The sequence below is a fragment of the Parambassis ranga genome, chromosome 10 (assembly GCF_900634625.1).
Source record: "Parambassis ranga chromosome 10, fParRan2.1, whole genome shotgun sequence".
Lineage (NCBI taxonomy): Eukaryota > Metazoa > Chordata > Actinopteri > Ambassidae > Parambassis > Parambassis ranga.
The window spans coordinates 5,763,666-5,790,254 of NC_041031.1; the positions used below are offsets into that span (position 1 = coordinate 5,763,666).

The window sequence follows — 26,589 nt, forward strand, 5'->3', positions numbered from 1 at the left end:
GTGATTTCATTTGTTCTTTACTGCACATTGTATGTACAAGACAAATTATCCAAAGGCAATACAAAACAAGACAAAATCCATACATAGTTACTGTAAGACAGATTTAATGGATACAGAGGAAAGTGTGACACTCTCTTCCCATTGGTGATGCTTTGCATCCTGCAGCAAACCAAAGTGACTTTATACTGACGCGTGTTGTCATTTACATCGGAAAAAATGTGTCATCCAAAACATTATTAAAAACACAAGAAGGTGGATGTGATGACAGCTCCTACTGATTCCTGTACAGTTTATGTAAATCATAGATTTATGGTGGATAAGCTGTAGTATTCAAAATATCAAAAGAGAATTCAAAAATATCAAAAGAGGAAATTAAAAATATAATTTACACTGACAGCCTGAAACATGAGGGACACACTCTGCACTCGCTAACACAACAAACATTTTAGGTGCCTGCGGAACATTTTAGGACGAAACGACCTGTTGCATACACTGGAGCTTGAGGGGAAGTGGTCCTGAAATGTTTAGTGAGTTAGATGGAAGTTAATATTTTCTGCAGTGAGACTATGGGTATCCTCTCTCATTCAGACACCTTAAAATACTAAGACAAATGAAAAAATATTGATCTGCTTCAAGTAAGAGGCATCAGCGTCTCGAGTCCTACCCTGTCATTTAGAAAACACGACTGTACAACATGAGGACGTAACGTTACACAGGGCCTGTGTGTAGCTGTGTGACTGGAAGCCGGGAAAATAACAAATCTGTGTGCAAACGCGTTCTGCTCCATCCAGACCCTTTCAGATCTGGCCCGGGCACCAGACCCTTTAGTAAAGTTGGCCGATCACTGGACTATCTGGGGCATCTCGCTCCAGGCTTTGGCCTTCTTCTTGGCCAGGGCCATCCACGGGGGCTCATCCTGAGGCAGAGCTGCAGCGGGAATGCCTCGCTGGGCAGACTTCTCGGGGGCGGCTCTTGATGAGAAGGGAGGGGAGGTGACAGTGGGGGAGGTGGCAGTTTTGGATGGAGATTGTGGACTTGTGCAAGAAGGAGATTTTTGGGAGACGGGGACAGGAGTTGGGGGTGATAGGGATCTCTGGGGTGGAGTGGGTTGTAATGGATGTTTTGCTGCAACAGGCGGGGGCTGGGGTTTGGGGGCAACAGGGCAGGGGAGTGGCTGTGATTTCGAAGGCTGAGGTGGTACCGGAGTTGGAGGAGAGAGAGACCTCCTGGCCTCCTTTTCTGCAGACGCTGATGGCTTAGTTATCTCCAAGTGACCCACTGGAAGACAAATGTGTATGAGTGCTGATGCAACTCAGTGACCTTTACACTATTAAGCACTCCATGTAAGGACATGTACACTGTAAAATGTAATTTATCAACTGATATGTGTTTACTTTGTTGACTCTACTAAGTTACATTCAGTTAATAAAACGTTCTAATGAAGAAAGTATTAAATTCATCAGCTTCGAGTTCAGTTAAATGAAAAACTGTGAGTGATGAAGACCGATCCACAAGACACACGTCATGATTTGCACCATCAGTGAGGAGGGCTGTTAGGGGGTGTTTATATGTGTATGTGCTAATAGTAAGGCAGGTGGAGGTCTGGGTGGTTGAGCTAAGGCCTCCTCCCCACCTATGTGGCTATGCAGACTGAGGTGGATCTCTAAGTCTTGCAGTCTCCAGTTTGGTGAAATACTAACACACGGGTGTTGGTAAATATCATGAAGACACTGTAGGCATGTTGAGTGACACTGTAAAAGTGTGGTCATAAAGTTGAATTCATCTGTGTAATGTTATGTTCAAGACAGTATTAAATTAAAGGTAATTATAATCATTGTTTTTTTTCTGTACACATTTCACTGCTCCCACCTTCACTCATGGTGCAAGTCCTCCATTCACAGACTGAGGCATCAGTTTCCTCATACTTGAGTAGTGCTTACTTAAATAACTCATACTTTTTATGTAATCTGAACTGATATTTTATAGTACACCAAACTAATTATTTTGACTTAACTATACTGAAGTTTACTGTCATGGCATGAGTAGTCTAAACGCAGCTTTTTTCGGCTTTAATGACTTAAAATTACTGACATACTTTACTTTCCATAATTTTGAGGCAATCGGTAATTAGTAATGTCAACTTATTACACAGTGTAGTGAGCAGTCAGCAGTTTGACTGTAACTGTAACTTACTTTGTATGAGGAACCAAAATGATTTATTTTCTCATCGTTGGTTGTTATATGTGCAATAATAACAACCTTCACAGAGAGTGTTCATAATGTGTGGCTGATACACGGACTGAATCAAATTCATATCAGCATTGCACTGGTGGTGGCTGACCAGATGAGGGCAGCAGTGCTCCATGAAATATGCCACATGCAACAAGTTGAGGTGCTGCTCAAATACAGTGGTAGTAGCAGCACATTTTGTTTGTGTGTGGCAGTGTGTCTGTGTGTGTGTCTGTGTGTGTGTGTGTGTGTGTGCATGCTCTGACCTTTGCTGCTGGGTTCAGCTGTTTTGCTGCTGAGCTCGCGGCTTGCGGCTGAGCTGACGTACATAGGAAGAGAGGACTTTCTCTCCTCTTCCTCCTGGTGACGATGAATAGCAGCAGGACAGTTAGTCACTCGTACAGTTTGCGGACCTGGAAGTCCAGAAGTACACACACAAGATTACCTTTTTGACAGTAATGTCATCCAGTGAGTTTTCTTTATAGATCTTCTGTTTCTGTTTGGCCACAGAAATCCAGCTGGGACCGTCAGATCCAACGGAAGCACCCCGGCCTGCAGCTGGGTCTGAATCAACAACACAGCACACACACACACTGTTACCTCACACACTGCATCAGAGCCTGCTCACACTCCAAGGCTGCTCTGAATAATTATTTGGAAAAGTGTGAAAATAACATGTCTGTACGTATGTGGTGTATTCAATGCAGAGACACACCTGAGATCCACTTGGGTTTCCCTCCACTGTCTCCGTGTACTTCAGGTTTCTTTGGGAGGGCGGGTTTGGTGCTGACTGGTGGGCATACAGAGGGCTTAACGCTGACTGGCTGTGGGGAGTCAACTTTACAGCTGGTTGGCTGAGGCGCTGACTCCACAGAAGGCTAAACAACCAAACACAAAGAAACAATACATTACATTTACATTGCTCTTTTAAAGCTGCATGAACTGCCTGTGTTTGTCCACTCAGCAGTGTTTGGTGATTTTTTGTGTCACTTTTACATCATTCGATCCACTGTCAGTATAGAAATACTAGTTACTGATGATTTCATGTCACTACATCCTTTAAATGTGTAACTGTACCTATAATGTGACCCAGGTAAACCTACATCTTACTTGGATGGGTGAATTTAAACATAGGTTTTTTTAGGTACCAGAAGTTCTGCTGAAATGATGGTTTAGTTTAGAAAACATCTGCATGTTGCATCACCTCTGTGTTTTCCTCCTCTGAGTTGAAGCGGAACAGAGCTGACGTCTTCCTCAGCCGAACTCCAAAGGGACTGTCAGGGTTTCCCTCCACTACCACAGAGCTCTCTGCACAGGGAGGACGGTGGTTAATGATGTATTACAGACCAATAACAATCTTCATCAGGAAGCTTTGAACGTGTTCAGCATCTTACCTTCAACTGAGGTCTGAGCTTTAACTGGGGCCAGTGCTGCGCTGCTCTGTGGTTTAGCAGTGATATTCCTCGCCCTGCTGGGGCTCAACACCAACTCAACCTTAGCTGGGCTCACCGATTCTGCTTTCATCCCTGGATCCTTCTTAGTTGCAGCCTCCACCTCCTCACCTATGGGTTCTGAAGATGAAGAGTCGCAGGGCGGTGGGGAAGATGGAGGGGTCAGGCTTTGTGATCTCTGCCAGGCGGGGGCGATGGTGAAGCGGGGTTTACTCTGATCCACAGTGCTGAGCGGCTGGTTAACCGTTTCCTCCACAGAGACGGGAGTTGCAGCTTCTTGTTCCTGTGTGGCCCGGCTCTCCTCCACAGAGTCAACTTGTTCTTTATGGGTGGATGCCGTATGTGCTTCTACATCAGGTGAAGGTGACTCAGAGGCACTGTCCCGGGGGTCTGCAGCTGTGGGGGGCAGCTGAAATACAGATGTGGCTTTCTCTGAGCTGGGAGAGACCAGATTTATATGGATACTGGTGGTGCTGGTCTTACTGGGAGTGCTGGCTTCATTGTGTTGTGGGTGACTCTCAGGAGGAGACTCACAGAGAGACAAAGAGGAAGGCTTTGGGGAAACAACAGCTTGCTCACTAGCTTCACTTGGATCCATCTTTACTTCTTTCATGTATGAATCAGGTGTTATTGTCACACTTTCCCGCTTCAGCTCCTCCTCAGTTTGATCCGTGCCGGTTCGGTTTACTTCTATGTCCTCCTCTTGATCTGACTTTTGTTTCTCTTCTTCCTCTTCCCTCTCATCTCCAGATCTTTCTTGCCCTTCCTCCATGACTTGATCGCCTATTTCTGCTGGGATTCCATCATCATTCACATGTTTTGTGGGATCAGTTTCAAGCTCCACATCTTCATCGGCCTCCTGGATTGGCGTGTCATTTTGAACATATGGAAACATCTCCGTCACTTCATCTGCATGGCCCTTCTCTTCCTCCATTGCTTCCACAGCCTCCTCCACCCCCCTGCCTTCATCCACCTCCTCTTCTTCCGTCTTCTCTTGCCCTTCCTCCTCCACTTCTGGCTCCTTCTCCAGCTCTATAGCCTCCTCCTCTCCCTCACTTTCCTCCTCTTCTTCCTCTTCCCCCGTGTGGCTGACAGTTTGCCTGGTGTACAAGTCCTTTTCTTCCTCAGGTTTGATGTCCTCTGCTTGTTCTTCTTCATCAGGCTAAAAAAATACACAAAGACAAATGTCACAATTTCATCTTTACAGAGAGCACAATGGAGCAAATAATTAAAACTACATACACTGTCTTGGATGAATCGCTCCAAAACTGGATCTTCGTCCTCCTCCTCTGCTTTGTCTTCTTCTTCTTCTTCTTCTTCATTGCTACCATTCAGCGCTTCTTCTACATTCCAGGAAGCAGTGAGCTCCTCCTCTTCCACTGCTGTTTGACCTGACATGATGGCACATGATGGAACAGCCTGATGGTTTGCCTCCTCCACCTCCTCTTCCTTCACCTCTTCTCCGTCTTCCACATCTTCCTCCTCCTTCATCTCCAGGACGATGCCTTCAGCCTCCACGTCCAGTGAGTGAGATGCAAGAGGCGTCTTCAAGGAGCTCAGCACCTCCTGTAAGAGGGAGCTCTCCTCCTCCTCCTCTCTTTTTTCCTGGCCTTCATCTTCTTCTTCTTCTCCTGATGATAAATCACTGTGCACTTTGTTCTCCTCTGCTCCATAGGAAATACCTGGAGGGTCCAGCAAATACTCTCTGTGACCAGCAGGGGGCTTTGGTGTCACACTAGATGCAGAAATTAAGAAGTAAGATTGTTAGCAGCAGAAAACAAGTACAAGTGCTGGGAGGAAAAGACCAGGGGAGGGGGAAATCACCTGGGACTGTCCGGAGAGGAGGTTCTGGAGTCATGCTCGGAGGAGGGCTCAGCGTCTGAGCCTCCCTCCTCTGACAGGCTCGGCTCAGGAGGGCAGGAAGTGTCTGGGCTGTGACAAACATCCTGTTCTGCCTCAGACTCATCCTCTTGCTCCTCCCTCTGCTCCTTATCTCTCAACTGGGACTGTATGGAATGCTGCGCCTCCTCCTCCTCCTCCTCCTCCTCCTCCTCCTCCTCTCTGCTCTCTACTTTTGGTTTCAGCTTATCACCACTTCCATCTAAATCATAGACAGAAACAAAAGTGTCACACTTCAATCAGACACAACACTAGCAGATGTCTGAGATGATTTAACAATGACACAGGTTAATGCAGTAACAATCTGATCACGATGTTTTTATGTATGACAAATACATAAAAACACTTTAAACTTTGAAACGCAGAATTTTCCTTGGCACATCCCCTGGCATTATATTTTGTATTATTTGAATTTATTATTATTTATTTATAATTAATAATAATTGCAGCAATTTTCTTTCAAGCTGACGTTTTATTGTTTTTGTGTATGGCAATATAAATACAGGAAGTGGACTAGCACCTTTTATGAGCTGAGAATTATTCAAAATAATAGATTACAACATTGCTTCAGCATTCAAAGACCTCCACAGAGTCTTACTGTTTAAAAGCTCTGACCTTCTGTTCTCAGTTGTTTTTGCTCCTCCATAGCTTCTGTCTCTGCTTCTGGTATGGAGGCTGTCAGCATGTCCTCCACCGCAGAGCCTCCCTCTGCTCTCCCCTCCAGCCGCTGTACAAACACAAAACATTAGCAACATCCTTAGTTTCATCAGGTGAACATGGTGATGCAAACTCAGCAACCACTGACCCCGCAGTGTGGAGAGGACACCGGTTTCATGGCGAGCTTTGTTATTCTTAGGGAAGAGGTCGGAACTACGTTGCACACGTGTAACATGGCTAAACTGTCTGACAGGCATTGTATAAAGAGCAAATTAGCACCAACATTTTCAATGTCCCAGTGCTTGTGTTACTTTACAGGCTTAAAGAGCACTTCCTTTCCTGAGTCCAATTTTTTAACAAACAATATCCACAAGAATGAAAACAAGACCCAAGTTGCAATAAAGATCATTTAGAGCATGTGTGTGTGTGTGTGTGCTCGTGTTATTGTCGTTTTTGTGTCTTACATTGGCAGGTTTCCTCTTGTTGCAGGCTTTATGTCTCAGGCCCAGCTTGTGTTTGGCAGCAGAGTTATCCAGACAGCCAAAGGGACTGGCCGGCTGACTGAAGTCTCCTGGAACCACCAGGGGGCTCACAGCTCTGCTGGAGGCTGCACAGGACAGCTGGGAAGACAAGCAGACAGGAGGTTTCACTAAAACTTTCACAGCTAAGTAATTAACACAGGATGGATGCAGGTGAACTAACCCCTGCTACATCTGGACATCCCTCTGGGGAAGCCCCCCTGACACAAATTTGGATTTGTCCACCCTTGTCCTGGGGAAATGATACCCACATGCCTCTGTAAAGTCTGCCCTCAATTCTTTCCTGGTAGATCAGCTCCAGACAGAGCAGTCACCCTCGCAGACTTGAGTCATCACTCTCTGTGTTGTTCTTTGAGAAACTCAACAGTTCAGAACATTAAAGAGGAAGACAGCATAGTGCCTCGGGAAGGTGGATTTTCACTTAAATGATGAAAGCAGCAGATACAGAAACCAAAGGAGAGGCGGTGAGACAGAAAGAGGGAGTCCAGCTGTATAAATATTAGCTGTCCTTATCTGCAGGACCAACACTTGCTCTGTCATCACTGGAGAACTAGCCCTCTCTCACACTTTCATTTCAGCAGAAAGCCACAGTAACAGTGTTGCTCATCTGAGCCATTAGAAAGAATCCAGACATTGCAACATGTTACACTGAACACAGCAAAGTCATGTATGAGGAGATCACCTTCGCATACATCTTTTTCATGCTTTGATCAGTCAAATATCAGAAAATAAAAAATGGGGTCACATTTCACAACTGTACATCTGGACTCAGGGGTCGTGTAGAATATAAACACACTTCTCGTCTCTTCTTTGATGACATATGTGTGTGTGTGTGTGTGTGTTTGCGTGCCCGCTGAAGAGGCGGACTGAGGCTGAATGCTATAACTACAAGCAGACATGGTGACTGCCAAAGAAACCATTGGAATGCACTCTAAACACACACACACACACACAAAAACACGCACGCACGCACACACAGTAGGTCAGTGGAATAACGTACAGTACCGTGGTTGAAGAAAAGAAAAAGCAGGTCAAAAAAACAGAGAGAAGGAAGGAGAGAAAGCCACACACAGAGGAAGAAGAGGTCAGGCTACAGACTTCCATTTAAGGCTGAAGAGCAGCGAGTGAATTGATTTTGACCACACCGAACAGACACACACACACACACACACAAACTCACACACTCAGAGCACATGAAAGTATTTACAGTACAGATATGTTTTTGTGTTTATAAATTACTGCAGGAAGTGGAACTGAAAGGCTGAATGAAATGCTCAGAAGAAGAGCCTGAACATCAAATTATTCTGTTTATACCCAGACAGGATCAGGAAACACCAGCACTGAAAGGATCAATTCAAGCCCGAGACTAATCATAAGAAGCTAGGTTGTACTTCTTTTCTGACTTTCTGAGTACATCACAGTGTTTTTGTTGGAAATGTCTAAAGATGGGAATGATGGGAGACGTGAGATTGTGCTGAGAAACCAAAATAAAGAGCTGAAAGAAGCTAAAAATGATCCTCACAGCAGTTACAAGAAGCAACTTCCTTTTTCCTTAGACATAGTTATTTAACCAGTTGTTAATATGAAAGTGTTTTGATGTCACAGCTTTAATCTCTTCGCTGTCAGAGCTGGTGTTGACAAAAGACAACATCTGGATTTACAATAAATATGAAGACAGCCCCCAGAGTCCAGAGTCAGCTCATATTAACATGCACTGCAATAAAATGCACTTCGCCTCTCCACACAGTCTGTCATGAACTCTCAGTGAATGTGAACACTGAAACTCATCAGTCGCTGCAGTCCTCCTTCACCAAATTCCTGTGTGTGGAATGCACTTTAAAAAGGGATATTTTCAGGTTCCTGTGTGAGCGTCTTTGTAACTGGCCATTTGTGGCTTTTTCCAGTGGGAACATGACCGGCCAAAACCCTCCTGAAACTGCAAACACTGCACTATCATTAAATGCTCATTTGTCATACTTTGCTGACTGTGCTTTTGGGCTACATTATTGCCAAGGAGACTAAATAGATAGTTGAGGTTTTTCAGGACATTTGTCTTATCACAAATTAGTACGGCATCTAAAAAAAAAAAAAAAAGTTTGAAGTGACAGCTTTGTCACATGGACTCATTCAGACACAGGCCAGGAGAGGATGGGGGCAAAAACAAAGAGGTCGCTTTACGCAAAGGATGCTTTTATTTAGATTCAGGGGTAGTGATTTACCCGGATCACGAGATGTTTTCTACCATCACATGAGGAGAAATGTCAACATGGCACAAAGCTCCATACTCATAGGGCCTACAGCCTCCTCCTGGCTTCTACAAATCACACATTACACCATGAAATGAATTAAAAAGGGTCACCGGTTTTAATTTGCATCATGCACTTCTGTTTAGCAGATCCAGTGAGCATTAAAATGTCCAGTTACACTGTCATACGTCAGTTCTCCCTGTCGGTTTGTTTACCTGGTCGTCGTCGCTGTCCATCCCCTCCAGACTGATGGAACTGTTCCTCTCAGCCTGATTCTGATGCACAAAGAAAGATAGACGCATCGGCAATGCTTTCTGCAGCAGAGGCTCCATAGAATTCATGATTACTGAATGTGTGTGTGTGAAAGAGTGTTACCATGACTGTGTGAAGTGTTGTGTATTCAGGCGGACTACAGGGCAGACCGTCATCCTCAGACATGGTTCCAGCATCCTCTGTCCTCTTCACGCACATCAGGGAAGGAGGAGAGCCCAGCCTGATGGCCTGCTTCAGCTGGAGCTGCAGAACACACACACACACACACACACACACACACACACACACACACAGACACACACAGAGTCACCGGTTAACAGTATGATTACAGACGATGACTCAAAGAAGAGCGTGTGTGTGTGTGTGTAGGTGTGTGTGTGTGTGTGTGTGTGTGTGTGTGCGGGTATCACAGAAACTCAAACAGTTTTGTTATCAGTGTGTGTTTCCCTGTAACAGTCACTCATACATTCATTTACTCGTGTGTAAATATCAAACAATACAGTTTTTTTTATATAGAGGCTGGCACACCAAGTCCTTGATAAAAGGGCAGATGTCACTTTAACATTCTGATATTTTAAATGTTTATACTCAAAGAAAAAAGACACTGAAGAGCTCCTATTAGGTGTATATGGAGCTTTCAGTTGTATTCCTGAAGTTATAGGAGGCGTAGTTTATACTCAGTTTGAGCTTAAACATTCCCTGTACAAAGCTATCAGGGGGTCTGTGAGATAACAGCACATAAGTCACATTATTAACAGCATTTACTGATAGCATGCGCTGTCATTTCCTCTTGTTCACATTATGTGTGCATATCTTTTGGATGCACTCGGCTGCCTTTTAAGTATTTGAACTCTGTGACCTCCATGACACCATCCTGTTAGAAACCTCTCCATAATAACCCATCAGGTGACGTGTCACAGAGCATGCACTGAGCAGCATTATGTTACAGTAACGTATTGATCGTTGCATAATGTGTTTATATCTGGCTCTCTGGCTCACAGGCTTGTTCTGCTTATCACAGCTCAGAGTCAGGATTAAGGTCAGGAAATCCTCCCTCGGACTGTTTTCCAGGGTAAATTCACTTTACACGGCCTGCATATCTGAGCTGTGTCCCCTTCCATTAATTATTAACCCCTCTGCCTACGTCTCAGTGTGCTGTCTCATGCGCAAACAGTATGATCAAATACTTCTCTGTCATTTAGCTGCAGGAGAAAGTTTTCCTTATTAGCAAATCCCCTTAAGGCTCATTCCCTTTTAGCTCAGAGAAGCAGTTTCGCTGGAGGTCAGTCTGTCTGTTTGTCTGGGTCTCATGTCTTCCTGTTTTAGCCCATTGTTGTGACAGATATCTGTAGTGTCTGCCTGCTTTTCCTATCATCAGCCCGTCCTCTCATTGTGCTCTGACAGAGCTTTAAAGTCAGATGAGCGCTGTCTCTGAATGGCTGCATTTACTACATCACACTTAAGGATTCATTATGAATCCAGTAGCTTTGAGTGTAACCTCATTTAATGCTACCTTGTGTGGTCATGAGGTAAATATACATCAGAGCAGCTGGGATCAGGGTGGGATCACTAAAATAAGTGCCAGAGTGTGAGTCTTCTCTTGTTTATTATTCCTTATTAACCCCTGCAGTCAATCCTCTTTTCTCTTTCCTGCTGCACAGGAAGGTCAGAGCTCAGGGTCGCAGAGGCATCCTCGACCTGAGACGGGTTTAACATTTGCTCTGGTAAACGTTGATCCTGTAGTTGAAGAGTTAAAGTCCTGCGTTCGATTGCATTTACCTGCAGTGATTTGACTTTTCCATGGATGCTGTCCTGAGACGCTCCGAGAGCCTCATTGGCCTCCGAAGAGTCCGAAACAAAGACGGAGTCATGTGACAAGGCCTTGCTGCCCAGACTGATCTTTGACCTTGGAGGGGACACAGGAAGAAATAAACAGGAGTAAAAAAAGTGATGCTTCACATCTCTTAAAAACAAAAAATAACGAGATCTGGATGACTGGCTGGTAGAGGGGTTCAGAGAAGAAACTTCGACTAACTCATATGCAGCTTTTCTGTCTCATGGTTTGCTGTCCTGTGACACAGAGATGGCAGGAAGTGGCAAAGCTTAGGAAAAACAAAGAAATTCAGGTCTTGTTCACAGGAAGAGACATTCCACTCCTTACAAAAACAGGAAGTCACAGGCCTCCACTGAGGTGAGTTTGGCAGAACAGGAGATGGATGTTAAAATAACATCTTCCTTTCTTAAATTAACTCCTGTTGTTTTTACAGAAGATATTCATCGTGGGTAGAAACTACACAACTAAACTAGTATCTACTCATCACAAGTGTGATGAGAAACTACAAATAAGAGATTGAAGCTTGTGATTGTTCTCAAACATATATTTGACCTTGTATGTGTAATTATGACTTCTTACCCGGAGCCCTTCTCCTTCTCCGATCGAGTGAGTGTGTTGTTCTCTGATGCTTTGCTGACATTGTCGCTGGACTGGCTGGCTTTAAGGCCGCTATCCGCTCCCGCAGCTGTCGGATCCTTCCTCTTCTTCCTGGCGAAGAATTTTTTAAACGTCTGAAACTTGGACTTCTTTTTTCCTGAGAACACAGAAAGTAAATCATTACAGCTCCCTGATATATTAACAAGAAAATTAGACGCACAGCAACCAGGACAGAAGCATACACACTTACACACACACACACTCTGGCTTGTAAACCTCCATGTCCATTAGCACCACTGTGGAAAAAACTCAACAGCTCCTTCAAAACGGCTACAAACAGCTTTAATTGCTTTTAGTCACTAAGGCGCTCATGGAGAGTTTAAAACGCCCCCCGGTCCCCTCTACGTTTATTCTTGTAGTGCTTTATTGACACTATACTGAAGCCGAATGTGCATGTGCACATTTGAGCAGATAAACAACAGCAGGCACTTCTAGCAACAAAAAATGTCAGAGACGTTCAGAGCAGACTGAGGCATCTTCTCTGTTTACATGGATTAAATGTCCTGACACAGCAAGGACAAAAGAGAAGCTGTGAACTGATCAAACTATTCTAAGAATTCTCATCTCTTGGCCATCCTTAAAAAAAGCTTTGAATGTGACTTTTTTTTTTAAATACAAGCTGTGTCATTTTTGTGTGACTCCCCGTGGGGGAATCCTACAGCATTCCTGCTTATCTAAAAATATGCTTTCTGGTTGGAGCTGAATCAGAACTGAAAGCTGTCTGGCATTTGAACATGTCGCTGAGGCCAACGTGTCTAAGATTTCTGGGTGATGTATTTAAGAGGGTGTCAGGCATTTTATACTGGTATCAAAAATCTTTTTATCTTGAGATGATTAAATATATAAGAATAAAGTAATAAAAAGAGGAGATCTAGTTTATTATGGTCACATGAAAAAAGCTGACAAAGGCTAAGCTCCTCCTACTCCTACATAATTAATTAGAAAAAATAATATCAATATAAGTATATTAATATCGTATAATTATATATTAATTCATTTCATTCCTGCAGTGTGTGTATATGTATGTTCGGTTCTGGAAGGATTTTAGTTTAGGTACTAAACAGAATGACAATAAGAACTCACAAATGGATGTCACAGAGTGTTTTTCTCTGCATCAACACTAAATTTAGCATCTTGATCAGTTGCTATTAAACTACACAGATTATGATGTAATTGTGTTAGATGACAAATCCGCCCCTCTTTTATCTGACACCACAAAGTAAACTGCTGCGTTTACTTGAGGAGCTTCCAGCCTGGGTTTTTGATGAAGCTTCAGAGGCCCCTTTTTGCATGGCTGAGATGAAATATCAGGGGAAGTACTGCCCGACACGGCCGTTTATTGTGCTATTTTAGGCACAATGCACTATTAAGTTAAAGGTCTGAACTCATAGAGGGCTGACAAAGGCCACTGATTCAGTGGAAGGTCAGTATAGCTCTATGTTCATTGTTGGGCTACAGGACATTCTAACTTCCCCATGTGCATCAGGCGGAGAACAGCAGCAGCGTGGGGACTTCTGTGCAGTCTAAGGTCAGAGTCAACTGAACTGATCTCAGCTTACACACTTTGGGAAGATGGTGACCTTTGACAGGGAAACAATGTTGTGGACGGCACGGGAGGCAAAGTCATTTGTACTCGGGAAATACGAAATGAAGGGGTCTGGCTAGCATTAGCTTAGCTTTATTAGTTCAAGAGCCATCTGCAGTAAGATGGGCTAAAGCAGGTTAAATAAGGATTTGTCCAATGAGATGATGTAGAACCAAATCAGCTGATGGGGGGGGGGCTGTGAGATCAGCAGCTCTCAGCTGATACACTGTGTATGGGACATGGACTCATAGACCTGAACTAATGCTCAAATGTGTGACGAATGGTTTATGTTTTAGGCTTAGTGTTAAAAAAATCTAGGCTCAAAAATATCATAATTCATCCTCTTTATTCCACATATCAATGAAAAAAATAAACTTACATAGATAACAATCTACTTCTCCAGAGACTGTGCTGTGACCCCCAGATAAGCAGGACTTTATATTGGTAGTTAATTTTATGCTGCATTAAACTTTTATTTTAGCTCTATTGTATTATTTATGGGACAATTAAAGGATTTTCTCATAATCTCATAATTTTAATCTTAATCTTAAAACTGAGCCCACAGTGACTAAAAATGTGGGCTTAAACACCCCAACAAACAAAAGTGAAGGAAGTCCGTAGTTTGTCCACCCTTGCAAAGACTTGAAGCGGTCTCAGCCTGCAGATCTATTAAAACTGCACATCGGGTGAACACAAGAAAGAGACAGGAAGTGAGGGAGCTTCTGTGGGAGAGTGACACGCACAGGATAACTCTCCCACAGAAGCGATTCACAAAACTGCATCTACATCCCGTAAGTTCCACACACACCCACACACACTGTGACCCTCGGATGCACGTCTTCCTCGTTCCCATTCTATCTGCAGCATATGTGCTGTAGTCCATCTGCACAGACACTGTGGGTGTGTGTGTGTGTGTATGTGCAAGAGATGATGACAGCCTCCTTCATTTCCTGCCACCAGCTGTGTGTATAAAACCTCAGCACTGATATGATGTAGACTTTTGTGTACTACCATCAGACAGCTTCTGACACTAATATCCTCTCTTATTTTGATCCTGGGCAAAAGTCATATCCTAACAATCTTATTAAATAACAACAGGAATAAGTAGAAAGCTCTGTACACGCTGGTATCTGCTGAAGAGGAAAGGGTTAACATGACGTCCATAAAGGTCATTTTCTGCACACTAGACAAAGGATAAAAATGTGTCAATTGGACACAAACCTTTCCATTGAAAGAAGGCACTCTCATAATGAGTGTAACTACACCTTTAATCAAACATTAAACCAACATTTGATCAAAGGTTACCTGAGCACTCCTCCTGGACCTCAGCAGGCTCCTGATTGGTCATCACGTCTGGAGGTTCTGATGCCATGGCAGCGCTGTCACTGCTGCGAGGGAGACAGAGCAGAAGGTCAGATATGTTCCCTGTAATTTAATGATAATGAGGTCCACAAAAAGAGAAAGGCACATTTTTTTTATTCTGGCACATACTGAGAAAGAGTCTGTGTTGTTGGACCTAATCTGACTCTGTTTCGCTCACGTGTCAGCCAACACTCACAGACCCATTGAACAGAAGTGGGCTTGCGGCTCAGCACGGACACTGAATTTGCAAAAGGACTGAACAGACAAGTCCAACTAGTCGCCACTTCAATAAATCATTGCATTGTATAACTGGTGTAGTGTGCTGTAAAACGTGTTCCAGTCTGATCCAAATCCACTCTGCAGGCGGATCCTTCCCTACAATCCAAACAGTCTCTACAGAGGCATCTCAGCTATGTTTCCAGTGATCTGCTCTGCCTCCACTTACAAGTTTGCCCAGCAACCTTCAACACAAACAGACATGGAATCACATTATAAACTGCTGTCTGACTGTGCAGCAGCGTGTGGAGGATGGCAGGCTCCGAGCCACCTCTTGCAGTCCATTTAGAAGGCATCATCTGCTCTCTTTTGAGTTTTTTAATCACTCATTTTCAGTTCATTTGACGAGGCCGAGCCCACTGCAGCGGGCAGGAAGTTGGAGGCCATGTGAGCATACAGCTCCAGCACGCTGAGCCAGTTAGCTGATCTCTCATACAGAGGGACCATTAATTCACCAAGTTTTATTCTGGTCTCAGATCTAATTAGCTATGCACTGTGCTGCATGTACAGGATTTCCTGTGCAGTTTGGCAGGAAGCTGAAGCCTTACTGATACGGTTTTCAGTAAATTGATATCTCAGAGTAATTGTTGCCAATAATTTGGTGCAGTCGGAGAATCTATGGAGGGCAGCCTGTTGGTTCACCATTTTGAACTGAAATATCTCAACAAAACATGACACTTATTGACGGGAACTTTCACGAAAGCACTCAGAGAGTAAGGAGCATGAAGACGAGGTCATGTGGTCCTCGGAAATAAAAAAAACTTTAATAAATATTGGATTATATGGACGTGTTCCCTTTTTTTTCCAAGATTTCAAGTGACTTGATCCATTGATTAAAACATATATTAAGCAATATATAAATATAATGTGGAATGACTGATATGTGTTAATATTATTTCTCACATATTATGTAACTGATGACCCCGGTTGAACCCCCAAAGTTTACTTAACTGCAGATGAGAAGCCCTTAAAACTTTAAACACAATCATAACAGCCATTCAGCTCACCGGTCTCCATGACAACTAAGCAATCTATGTTTATGGAGAGCATGGAGAGTCTTTGATAACACAACCCTGCCCTGAGGTTGTTTTGGTAAAACGTATCTGTTTTAATATAGCAGATAAATGATTGCTGACTCCTGTCCAACAGGTCCGCCATGTTTTATGTGTCTGCTGTCAGCGTGAACAGCCTCCTTCTCTCCATTAGGGAAGCGGCTGGAGAACTTCTTGTCAACTGTGTTTACATTGCGTGGTACAGTATATTATAAAAACAGATGGAAAATTCCAGCGGGTTTGTTAACATGCAGAGGGCCTTACGTCAATATTATGTAATTACTAGTTATTATCAACAGCTAATGCCTAACACACACCCATCACCATCAATGACAACCTTCCTAATCTACCAGGGTGTTATTTAGCATTTTAAATGTTGCTTCACATGAACATAAACTGACACATGCTGCTGCTGTTATGAGCTGATCGCACCGACTGTTGATGCATTTCCTGCCTGATGCCACAGGGACACAGTACAGCCAAGAGGTCACCACACACACAGTTATCTCAGCCAATAGGATCTCAGACAGAAGCAGAGAGACGTTTTTTTAAATCATTTTGAGACAAAAGTTGCTCTGTGATGAAGATGCAGATGTTTTTAGACCATAGGGTTTTACATACAGCAAAGGCATCTTCTACTACTTTTAATTTGGTATCATGGACTAGTCTTACACTCAGGTTCAGGGGTCAAAGTGACTGACCTGCGCCCACTTGCAAAGCTGGATCCCCATGGTGACATCCTCCGCTTCATCTACGAGAAGGATGGAGGGATGACAGGGGAAGGACAGGAAGGAGACAGAGAATATTACAGATAAAGAGGACGAGCGAGGAGCGCATAAATAAAGAGTGAGGAGGAGAAAAGTGAAAAAAAAAAACAGGGGAAAGAGGACAAACACAAGACAGAGGGAGTGATGGGGTCAAAGAGAGGGGTTGTGGGAAAGAGCAGCATGAAAGGAAAGAAGAGTCTGTTAGATAAACAGAAGAATATTAGGACAAAGAGACACAAAGGGGAAAAAAACAGACTTACAGTAAACACAGAGCCCTTCCAGCAGCAACCAAAGACAGTAAGAAGCTTAGTGAAATGACTCTCTCATTCACACACATTAATATAAACAAACAAAAGGCCTTGAAAAGTTCTCTGATAGAAAATGTTGACCCTGATGCAGACATATTCTCTAATCAGAATGAGCACAAACAATGACTCATGTTTCAACCATCTGTAAATATTTAGAGACAGCAGGCTTCATTAGCCAACGCTGCCTCGCTCCAGTCTTTGTAAGCAGTTCCACCAATGTAACGTCTGGAAAAAAATGTATAACGGCACTGTATAAACACTGCGTATACATGTCTGGCGTTGTCGTGATCAGCATTTGTTCTGCTGAGATACTGTAGCACTGCTCATTCACATGCAGAGCTGAGTTCGAATTGTTACATTTTTAAACTTCATGCAATGTAATGGGTGCAAGACCTGTCACTATGGTAACCAAGAGAACAGCAGCTAGTGAGAAGTGGTTGAAATAACAATGGTCTGACACCATAATGTCTGTCGGGATCTCACTCCAGCAGCTTTATTCTATGTTGGTCAGTGGACTCTGGGTGAGCAATATAAGCTTCACAGCATCTGACAATTAAAGGAAACGCCCTCACAGCGATTGTAATAGATTTGTTTTGTGTGCAGTTGTGTGTAAATAGCGAGTGTGTCATATGTTATTACACAGATTTATACAGTTCTTCACACCCTCTTTAATGTGTCTGAGTCTGCTCTCGGAACGCTCTGACATACAGCGGATCCGAACTATAAAATGCCGAACCACAACAGCGATCCTAAAGCCTTAATTACTTCTTTGCATCTGCTTATTGTTAGCATTGTTTTCTCTCAGAACACTTTATATTACATACTTCTTTCCAGTCTGCATCGCTCTGTGTCAGCTGTTTATTTCAAGAACTAATCCTTGTTGCTGCATTACTCTGCATGCGGTGTAAACACTCTCAAGCGCATCATTAGCTTTATTTGGAAGTCCATGAGTGTGTGGATGAAAGTGTGTGTGTGTGTGTGTGTGTGTGTGCAGTATTACATAAGAATGGATTAGCAAGTAGAGGTTTGCAGCCCAGCAGGAGGTTTGCCTGTATTAGACAGTTGAAATAACTTCTTTACAGTGAGCACACACACACACACACACAGTCCAATTCTAGACACACAAATCCATCAGGTCTATGTGAAAACAACCTTCAATAATGAGTAAATAAGTGTCAGTGCGCTGTATGAAAACCAAAAGAACTCAGGTGTATGTGGACTAGAGAGAGCAGTGACTGACGGAGAACAGTGAGCCCTCCTGTCATTGATGGCTCTGATTTGACTTTGTCCACAGGGTTTCTGTCCTTCTGACGTAAAAACAAATCTAATCTAGTTCAGCTCTAATCCCTCAATGGAAACCAGTGTTACCAGACTCACTGTCCCACAGGTTCACGGTGCTGACTAATTGGCTACTGTAAGCACCGACATGTGGATGCCTGACACGGCGTCTGACTGAGATCCCCAGTGGTTGTGATTCTGGACTCCGAAAATAAGCTTGTAAAGGATTTACAGAGATAGTAGAAATGGATTAAAGCATTAAGCCAGCATATGAAATAATATGATGATCCACAGATTTAGTTGATCGCATGATTAGTTGTATATATGTTGGCCTGATACTCTCTATCTATTTTACATGTTTTGGCACAGATTCTGAAAGCTTTATGAGAGTATTGATTCAAATCTGCCTCTCCTGTGAGTCTGTCGGCCCACGAACTAACTCCAAATATACCATGGACTGCAGCTGGCAGTGGTAAACTATGGACCAGCTGAGGGGCTGAGGGTAAAGGGTCTGTCCATGAAGTTGCAGCTGCAGGCCATTATTGTGTATTGTAGGACCTGTAGTCGTTCTACGATGAACAATCTAATCTACTTATATGTTGTAGGTCCCACATTGGACCACACAAATCCATTCCACTCTGGTCCTAATTGTTCAACCTGATTACACAGGGCTGCAGTGTAAAGAGCTTACACTGCCTCAGCATGGACAGGGGAGAAGGGCGTAGCATACAATACAGCTTGTAGTAGAAAGCAAGTAAAAGATCAATCGCTCAATCAGTCATCAATCACTGCAGCCATGACTGCTTCTGCTAGGGTTTTCTGTAATTCCTCTATTTTCAGATAACATAATTAAATCACTGCAACTTTTTTATTATGGGCTCAAAAAGAACAAACCAACCCGTCAGCTGTGCGGTAAGAGAGTTAAGCCAAAGTCATGTGATGGCTGTTAGTCCTGAACGAACTGTCTATGAATCAAATTTCTGTTTTCTGTCGTACATTCCGTTCCCTGAAGTAGACGTACTCATTCACATCAGTGCAGCGTTTACATGCAAGCTCTAGAACCTTATAAACCTTAAAAACAACACAAAATGTTCAGAAAGCTGTCTGGATTGGGTTGTTTGTTGTTTCATTGTGTGTGAGTGACACATCTGAACCCTTTTACCTTCTAATTTCTGCAGCAAGAATCTCCAAACGACATATCACTGTGTGGAATCCAAAACTATTTTTAAGATGCGTAGCCAGTGGAGAGCTAAAAAAAACTCATTCCCTCTACTGTATTTGAGACACAAAGTGAGTCTTAGGAGGAGATGAGAGGGTGAGTGGAGGAAGTTGGCCCCGGTAATATGATGTTAGTGGGTCTGTAACAAGCCGAAAGCCTTCAATTTCCAAAGAGAGAGAGAGAGAGAGAGAGAGAGAGAGAGGCAGAAATGAACAGGACAGAGTGGCCGGAGAAGGATTTCTCCTTGGCTGACTGGGACAAAGCGCTCTGTACAGATGCAGGCATGTTGTATATACAGACGTAAGTAGCATGAATGTGCATACACAACAAGTATGCAGTCTGAGGTGGTGTGTGTTTACTCATTTAAAATGGATCCACTGTAACGCATGCACTGTTCAGATCGGGCTGATGACCTTGGCTGCTTCTCGCTTTTTTATCTGTCATCTTCACTTCACTGTGCACATACAGTGAATCATACTGGGTAGTAGCAGAGCGATGACATCTACTCATGTGGTCCTTTTCAGAAGTCCTTCATGAGCCAGCCTCCTCTTTTTTTTTTGGGGGGGGGGGGGGGGGGGGGGGGGGGGGGGTCATACAGAATATTAGATTAGTCATCAGCCAAGCAGGTCTATTGCCAACACATCGGGGGACAAGTACAAATTTTAAAATAAATGTCACTCTTGTACAGTAAAGACGAAGACACAGCTTAGCATAAAGTGTGTGCAAAGGTTGGGAAATTATGGCTCTGTTGACATGATATATCTGAGTGTCTGTGAAAACAACAAGTAGTGGTTGGAAAGACTTTTGTGGTTATGCATACGAATGTAAACTACAGAAAGATTCCAGTTTTGTATTTAGTCACATCACAAACAAACAATATTCTCCTATAGGCAAGTCTTCGGTCTGTGTCATGTGCACCAGAACATTCCCTCCTTCTGGATGTGGGTCATTCTGATGCACCGTTGAATGCGGCACAAGGTCCAGTCTGACCGTTCAGTCCGCCATCTTGTCACAACATGTCTATGTTATTTAATAAAACATTAATTGAAAAAAAAAAGACAGCATCCACACAGGATAAGCATCTTTGAGTTTCTGAGTAAAAAGCTTTTAGGCGAGTTTTGTTTTTGTCAAACTCATCTCTTACATGATGGAGGAGCTCCACCCGAGCCAAGGAGGAGCCATAAAAGGATGAGAGTTAAAAAGAATGTGGCCCGATGAGACGGGTCCACACCAGTGTTTCTTCTCCTCATTCTTTTTTACCTCCTGTCTCATTATCCAACCATGCCTCCTCTCTGGCTCTTTGTCTGTCTCTTTGTCTCTGGTCCAGCTGCACATACCAAACTGGGAACATGGCTTTAAGAACTATGGTGTTTCCTCTGGACCCATTCAATGATTCCACACCAATGTGACAGCAGGGGATGGTGACCAAGAAGGATATTATGTATTAAATGTGACAGATATGAATGCTGCACTTTGATCTAAGGGAGTTAAATGCACATTTAAAATGCACGTTTAATGTCTCATGGACAGCGGACACTAGTTTCCAACACATTGCTTATACTCATACTGAAAGACAATGCTTCCACCCCTGCTGCTGATTAGTGATTTAATCCCACCGAAATCCATGCGTGCTGCTGCACGAACAAAATATCTAATATGTCAGAGACACACTCCTGTCTCCTGTCTGCTGCATGTTGTTGTTGCTAACCTCTTTTTGTTGTACCTTCGGGAACTGCTTGAACTGAATTTCCCCCTTGGGGACTAATAAAGTTGTTTGAACTTGAATATTGCTAGGCTGTGTATTTAGGTAACTTCAGCAATAGACATAGTAAATGTAGTCTAATAATGTTGCAGAGCATTTCTCCAATAGCACAGCAGAAAATAAAGAAATTAGTTTTTTAACGTGAAAATGGAAGAAAAAACTGGAAAACGTACAATTTTTTTCTCCAAGAACAGATCAAAACGTTCCCCTATTCCAGTAATGAATAGAAAAACTGTATGAATCCTGTCACTTCCTGCCTGAGGCCGTGTCTGTGGAGATCACAGTCCTAAAACGTTGTTTGATTTAAGCTGAACGTCTGCCAAGAAAAACCTGTAATTAAAAAAGTGGGAACGGCAGAGCGGCTGCACGCAGCTGTCCTGAAACAACACCAGGAGAGAGTTTAACTGTTTAATTCAGCACGCCTGATGTGCTAATTATCTGCAGACTGCAGTAATCCCGCTGAACGTGGTGAGTAATGGGCCACAACCAGGGTCTAATAAGTGTTGTGACAGTGCAGGTAAAGGAGTCAGAGCTCAGATGTTTTCATGGACATTCTCTCCAGCTGAAGGATTTGTCGAAACCGCACACACATCCCGTCATTCCTCAAATTCCTTTGAGCAGCTGAAATCACTAGATGTGAATGCGTCAGATGGATGATAATTGAGTCAAAGTCCCTTAATATTTTTTTTTACTCATCAAGGTTTAGTTACAGTTAGTTAGTTAGTTACTGGTTTGGGGGTTTCCGTTCTCTTCCAGCTCTTCTGCCACTCTCCTCTCATTGGACTTCCTCCCCTCTTGTGTGAAAGGGGGCTGAGCTCTTAGCAACAAGCCTTACATGGACTCTCAGACAGAAACTGACCAAACACTTCCATCAGTCACATTCATTTACAACTGCATCACCATTCCTGGTGTACAAATTCAACCTACCGTGGTTACATAATGGCTCTTGGACCAGATACACACACACACAGTGAGGCCTGGTGAGAGAATACAGACATGCACTCAGCTTTCATTTTTATGATGTGAAGATGTTTGCTACTGGTCAGCTGAAACCAAATATGTATAAAATAGTAAGTGTGTGTCTTGTCTCTGTTATGACTGCACAGCTTTCCATTCTTGAGCAGATCAGGCTGACACTATGCCTATTTACCACTAAAAGTCCATGAATTGTTTAAACAGCAGATTTACCTCAGCAGACGCCAGCAGTCAGCCTCAGACCTGTGACTGTAACCAGGCAGTAGCAACTAGTTGGCTAGGCATGCTAACATTTGCCTTTTACATGATTACAGCTACAGCCCCATGAACAAATGGTTAACTATGTGAGTGCAGTGCCGCACTCAGAGAGTAAACAGGGTTATCATAAAGCAGTGGTAGGGATGCACTGATCAGATTTCCACAATATTTAACATGGTGATATGGTCCACCTCATTTGCAGGTCTGTCCTGTAGCTTCATAAACATGGAGGTAATGTTCATGCAGGTTAAATCGGATGGGCAGTTGTGTGGGAACATCATGTGAATGTAATGTCAAATTTAGCCACATAGGTTGAAGTTCCACAGCACGATCTTCACTTACAGCTCAATCCAGTGTCACATGGCATCATGTGTCTCGTACACAGTGCTTTGTCTCTCCCTAATACTGTATGTCTAACAGCCTTATTGCTGCCAATATGACCCAGATGCACAACATCATATTTCAGAATGAAAAAAAAGTATTTATTCCATAGATCAATAACAACAAAACAACAACATGGCGCCCTGTTAAATGTCGATCTTATCATCTGGTTCTCTTGTGAGCTCATTGTGAAGACAACAGATCATATTGTGGACATATAGCCACTCTGACAAAGCCATGAATGAAGCTATAGTCTCAGACACAGTGGTGGTTCTTTACTTAAATCTGTGTGCCTGTGTCTTGTAGCTCATCTCCACAACTCATCATTCACTTTCTTTCTGTGTGTCACACACACATAAACAAATTGTTTGTCTAAGTCAGCGCTGACGCTGAGTGAGGCATAAAAGCTTGGATTGTTGACCTGTCATGAGACTGAAAGGACAAAAAAGTATCAACCCCACATCTACTCAGCGCTGTGCAAAAAAAAAAAAAGATACTTTACTGTAGTCAAGAAGCTGAAGGCTGTCATTATGCTAAGCCTCTGTGGTCAAATCATGCTGCCAAGCCAAAAGTTCCATATTTAGCCAATTGAAAGCACTAAAATCACTGTGAGGACTTCAATCAGCGAGAGCAGAAACACTGGCTTTTAAAAGAGCAGAGAGTCTGATGTATCCACAGCTATTGAGCATCAGTTGATCAACCACATGACCTCATCCTGTGCCAGGGAAGTTTACAGGAAATCATGCTCTTGTGTTTAATTCTCCTGCTCAACACTTAAAACAAAAGCCACTTCAGTTCTGGGATGTTCTGACTAATCATTCACTCCCCAGTTAAAATCAGTCCCTTCAACTGTGAGTCACCCCCCCCCCTCTCCTGGTCACAACAACAAGCCATCAGCTGTCTCAGTAAACAAAGACAAAGTCTGAACCCCAGCAAAAAGATGCACATGTAAATGACAACACAAAGAGTCAAACTATGAATGTTCTGAGAGATCAGTAGCAGTGGTCTCTATGTTCTATTTAACTGATGAGTGAGCAGCCAGCCATGAGCAACACTCTGCTGTCAGTTAAAGATGTTGAAACATTCAGGTGATATGTCATGATTCAAACTTACTTCCGGCCCCGAAAGCATCCATACATGCCCGCCATGTCTGACGCCTGACGAGGTGAAGCAAAAAGTTGGAAACAAGAAGACGATCCTCTGACTGCTGAGGTCAGATCTTACACCTTGAACTTCTCTCTCTGAGAAGATGCCACTCCACGGGGGAAGCTCGCGCTCTCTTCCAAGTCAAACCATCCTCTGAGGTTCCTCCTCCTTTTGAGCTCCACTAAAGTCCACTTTCAGATAGGATCCCTTCTTCTTTTTGGCAGCAGAGCCACCACAGCCAGCTAATGTTGAACCCTTACAGTACTCACATTCACCAGCAGGCCAAAGTGAGATAATGAGATAAATGCCTAAAAAAAGTGCTTTTCTAATGAATCAGAGTTTCTTTTCGAAAACAGGAAAATGTCTTTTCCTAAAGAGATCACGACTCTCAAAAGCAGAACAAATTCAGATGAAAACAATGGACCAGACTGGCTGCTGTGTGCCTCACTCCTCTCCTCCCAGTCACCGCGACTGGTAATGCAGCAGAGGGAGAGAGGGAGGAAGATAAAGAGGGAGGAGTGAGGGAGGAGGCATGTGTGCACAGGGCTACTCCCCTCACGACCTTATCCTCCACTGTCTGCATACTGTTCAGTGTGGTCTAAACAGATGCACACATCTATACATTTATAGTATAGTAAGCTTTACCTTTGTGTAACTTTGGCGGCCATGTTGGGGGACCACAGCTGATGGCAGCAGTGCCAGTACTAAAACCTACCAGAGACCATTACTTGAGAAAAAGCACCGATACTTGAGTAGAAGAAGTGTTCTTTAGGCATCATACTCAAGTAGAAGTATTAAAGTAGTCAATATTTTTTGTACTTAGGAAAAAAAATACTATACAATAAAGTACAGATCTGACTTTGTAATACTTAACCCTTGTGCAACATGCAAAAATGTGGTTACAATGAAAGCCTAATGGACAAAAATGGGCACGAACAACACGTAAGGGAGAAAAAATGAAAATCCAGTGCTGTGCAAAAACTAATAATGCAATAAAGTCAATGTTGTTACTGATGTTTGACATGACCAAGACTGTGATAAAGGTTAAAAAGATCCAGTCCACATTTACCTTTACTATTAAAAATGAGCCATTTTGTGTGTTTTTTTTCCAATTTTCAGCACCACCCCTTATATAATTGGTGGTTAAAGGGTTAAAATCCTGGGGGAAAATGATGTTTTCACTACTTTTGATTAGAACTGAAGTTAATTAAAAGGTCTATGCAAAAAATATGAAAAATATATATATAAAAAATATATATATAAAAAAATAAAATAAATATTTATTTGATATATTTTTAACTGTTATGAAAGGGTAGTGTTTGTGAATGTTGCACAAGGGTTAAATACAGCAGTGAGGTAGTCCTTTACATCTCTGCTGGCTGTAAGGTAACAGAGTCCAACTGCCAGTACCATCAAAGCTCACTAGTTAACATGGTGAATCGTACACAGACAGAACGTTGATCATGTTGTGGCCTAATTCCATAGTTGAGTGCAGGCACTTTCATGGCAGCTACAGCACTCAGAGAAGTCATCTCTGTTACAGACACCTTGAACTTATCTGTTCATGCTTATGAAATGTATAAAATAAACTGCATCGAGCTGTTATCCAGCAGCACACATGTTAGATGTGGGAGTATAGGCATCCATTCAGAGTGTGGCATATTGGTGCCCTGTCCTGTTCAGCTGATGGGTTTTTTTCTGGATTAATCAATATTTAGCACTTAGCAATGGCAGCACTGTGCTCTTCATCTGGGACCTCGGTCATACAGCCACAAGGCATCAACAGCACAGTGTGTGATGATTACTGTCAGGACCTCTGTGTATGACTGGAAACAGCGTCACAAGTCTTACTCAATGTGTTACAGTTGGCCAACTCCTGCATGTCACTGTCCTTAGACTGCAAAAAAAAAAACACAGAGCCTCATATGAAGGCGATTGCCCAACAGCTAATCACTATAAGCAGGGAGCTTAACTACCTACAGCTACTACGGCTCCGTGCTTATACTACGTGTGAGGTGACATAAGGGTTAATCCTGAGATTCCCTGCTGCTAGATCCTCTCTCTCTCTCACACACACACAAAATGAAGAGAAGGAGTCAATTTTAGCTAAGTGGCCTATTCACTTAAATCACCATCGTAACATGATCACAAATAAGCTTCCATGTTTTAATGTTGTCATCAGTTCATGTCTTTACATGTTTCAATACTCCAAGGATTCATGAGATTTCACGTATGATCGGAAAAATTTTTTTTTTTTTTCACCCACCCAGCAGGACTTCTGGAGTGAATCCTATTATACAGAGAAGCCTATTATCTACGTTCAGAGGAGCTGTGTGAAAATCGGACCAAAACATACAAATCACATTAATTAATCATCAAATCATTCACAGAAGAATGGAATGAGTTTCACAACCCCAACATGCCCAGACTGAATG

General features: G+C 43.0%; 1 protein-coding gene across 4 annotated transcripts in view; it reads right to left on the minus strand.

Annotated features, from left to right (window-relative positions):
* Positions 1 to 26,589, minus strand: part of LOC114442327 (uncharacterized protein KIAA1211) — a 30,612-nt gene continuing 4,023 nt past the window's right edge. The window contains exons 2-17 of one of the 4 annotated variants that reach the window (XM_028415774.1): positions 16,762 to 16,811; positions 14,676 to 14,758; positions 11,708 to 11,882; positions 11,074 to 11,200; positions 9,397 to 9,537; positions 9,237 to 9,296; positions 6,701 to 6,856; positions 6,195 to 6,306; positions 5,505 to 5,781; positions 4,923 to 5,415; positions 3,624 to 4,842; positions 3,434 to 3,537; positions 2,945 to 3,107; positions 2,675 to 2,793; positions 2,496 to 2,589; positions 1 to 1,278 (exon numbers count right to left, since the gene is read on the minus strand). In XM_028415774.1, the coding sequence (XP_028271575.1) occupies positions 842 to 1,278; positions 2,496 to 2,589; positions 2,675 to 2,793; positions 2,945 to 3,107; positions 3,434 to 3,537; positions 3,624 to 4,842; positions 4,923 to 5,415; positions 5,505 to 5,781; positions 6,195 to 6,306; positions 6,701 to 6,856; positions 9,237 to 9,296; positions 9,397 to 9,537; positions 11,074 to 11,200; positions 11,708 to 11,882; positions 14,676 to 14,758; positions 16,762 to 16,811 (3,810 nt within the window). In that variant the 3' untranslated portion in view covers positions 1 to 841. Of the gene's footprint in view, positions 1,281 to 2,495; positions 2,590 to 2,674; positions 2,794 to 2,944; positions 3,108 to 3,433; positions 3,538 to 3,623; positions 4,843 to 4,922; positions 5,416 to 5,504; positions 5,782 to 6,194; positions 6,307 to 6,700; positions 6,857 to 9,236; positions 9,297 to 9,396; positions 9,538 to 11,073; positions 11,201 to 11,707; positions 11,883 to 14,675; positions 14,759 to 16,761; positions 16,812 to 24,121; positions 24,618 to 26,589 lie in introns of those variants that run through there. The other 3 variants (XM_028415776.1, XM_028415775.1, XM_028415773.1) reach the window with 3 other exon arrangements.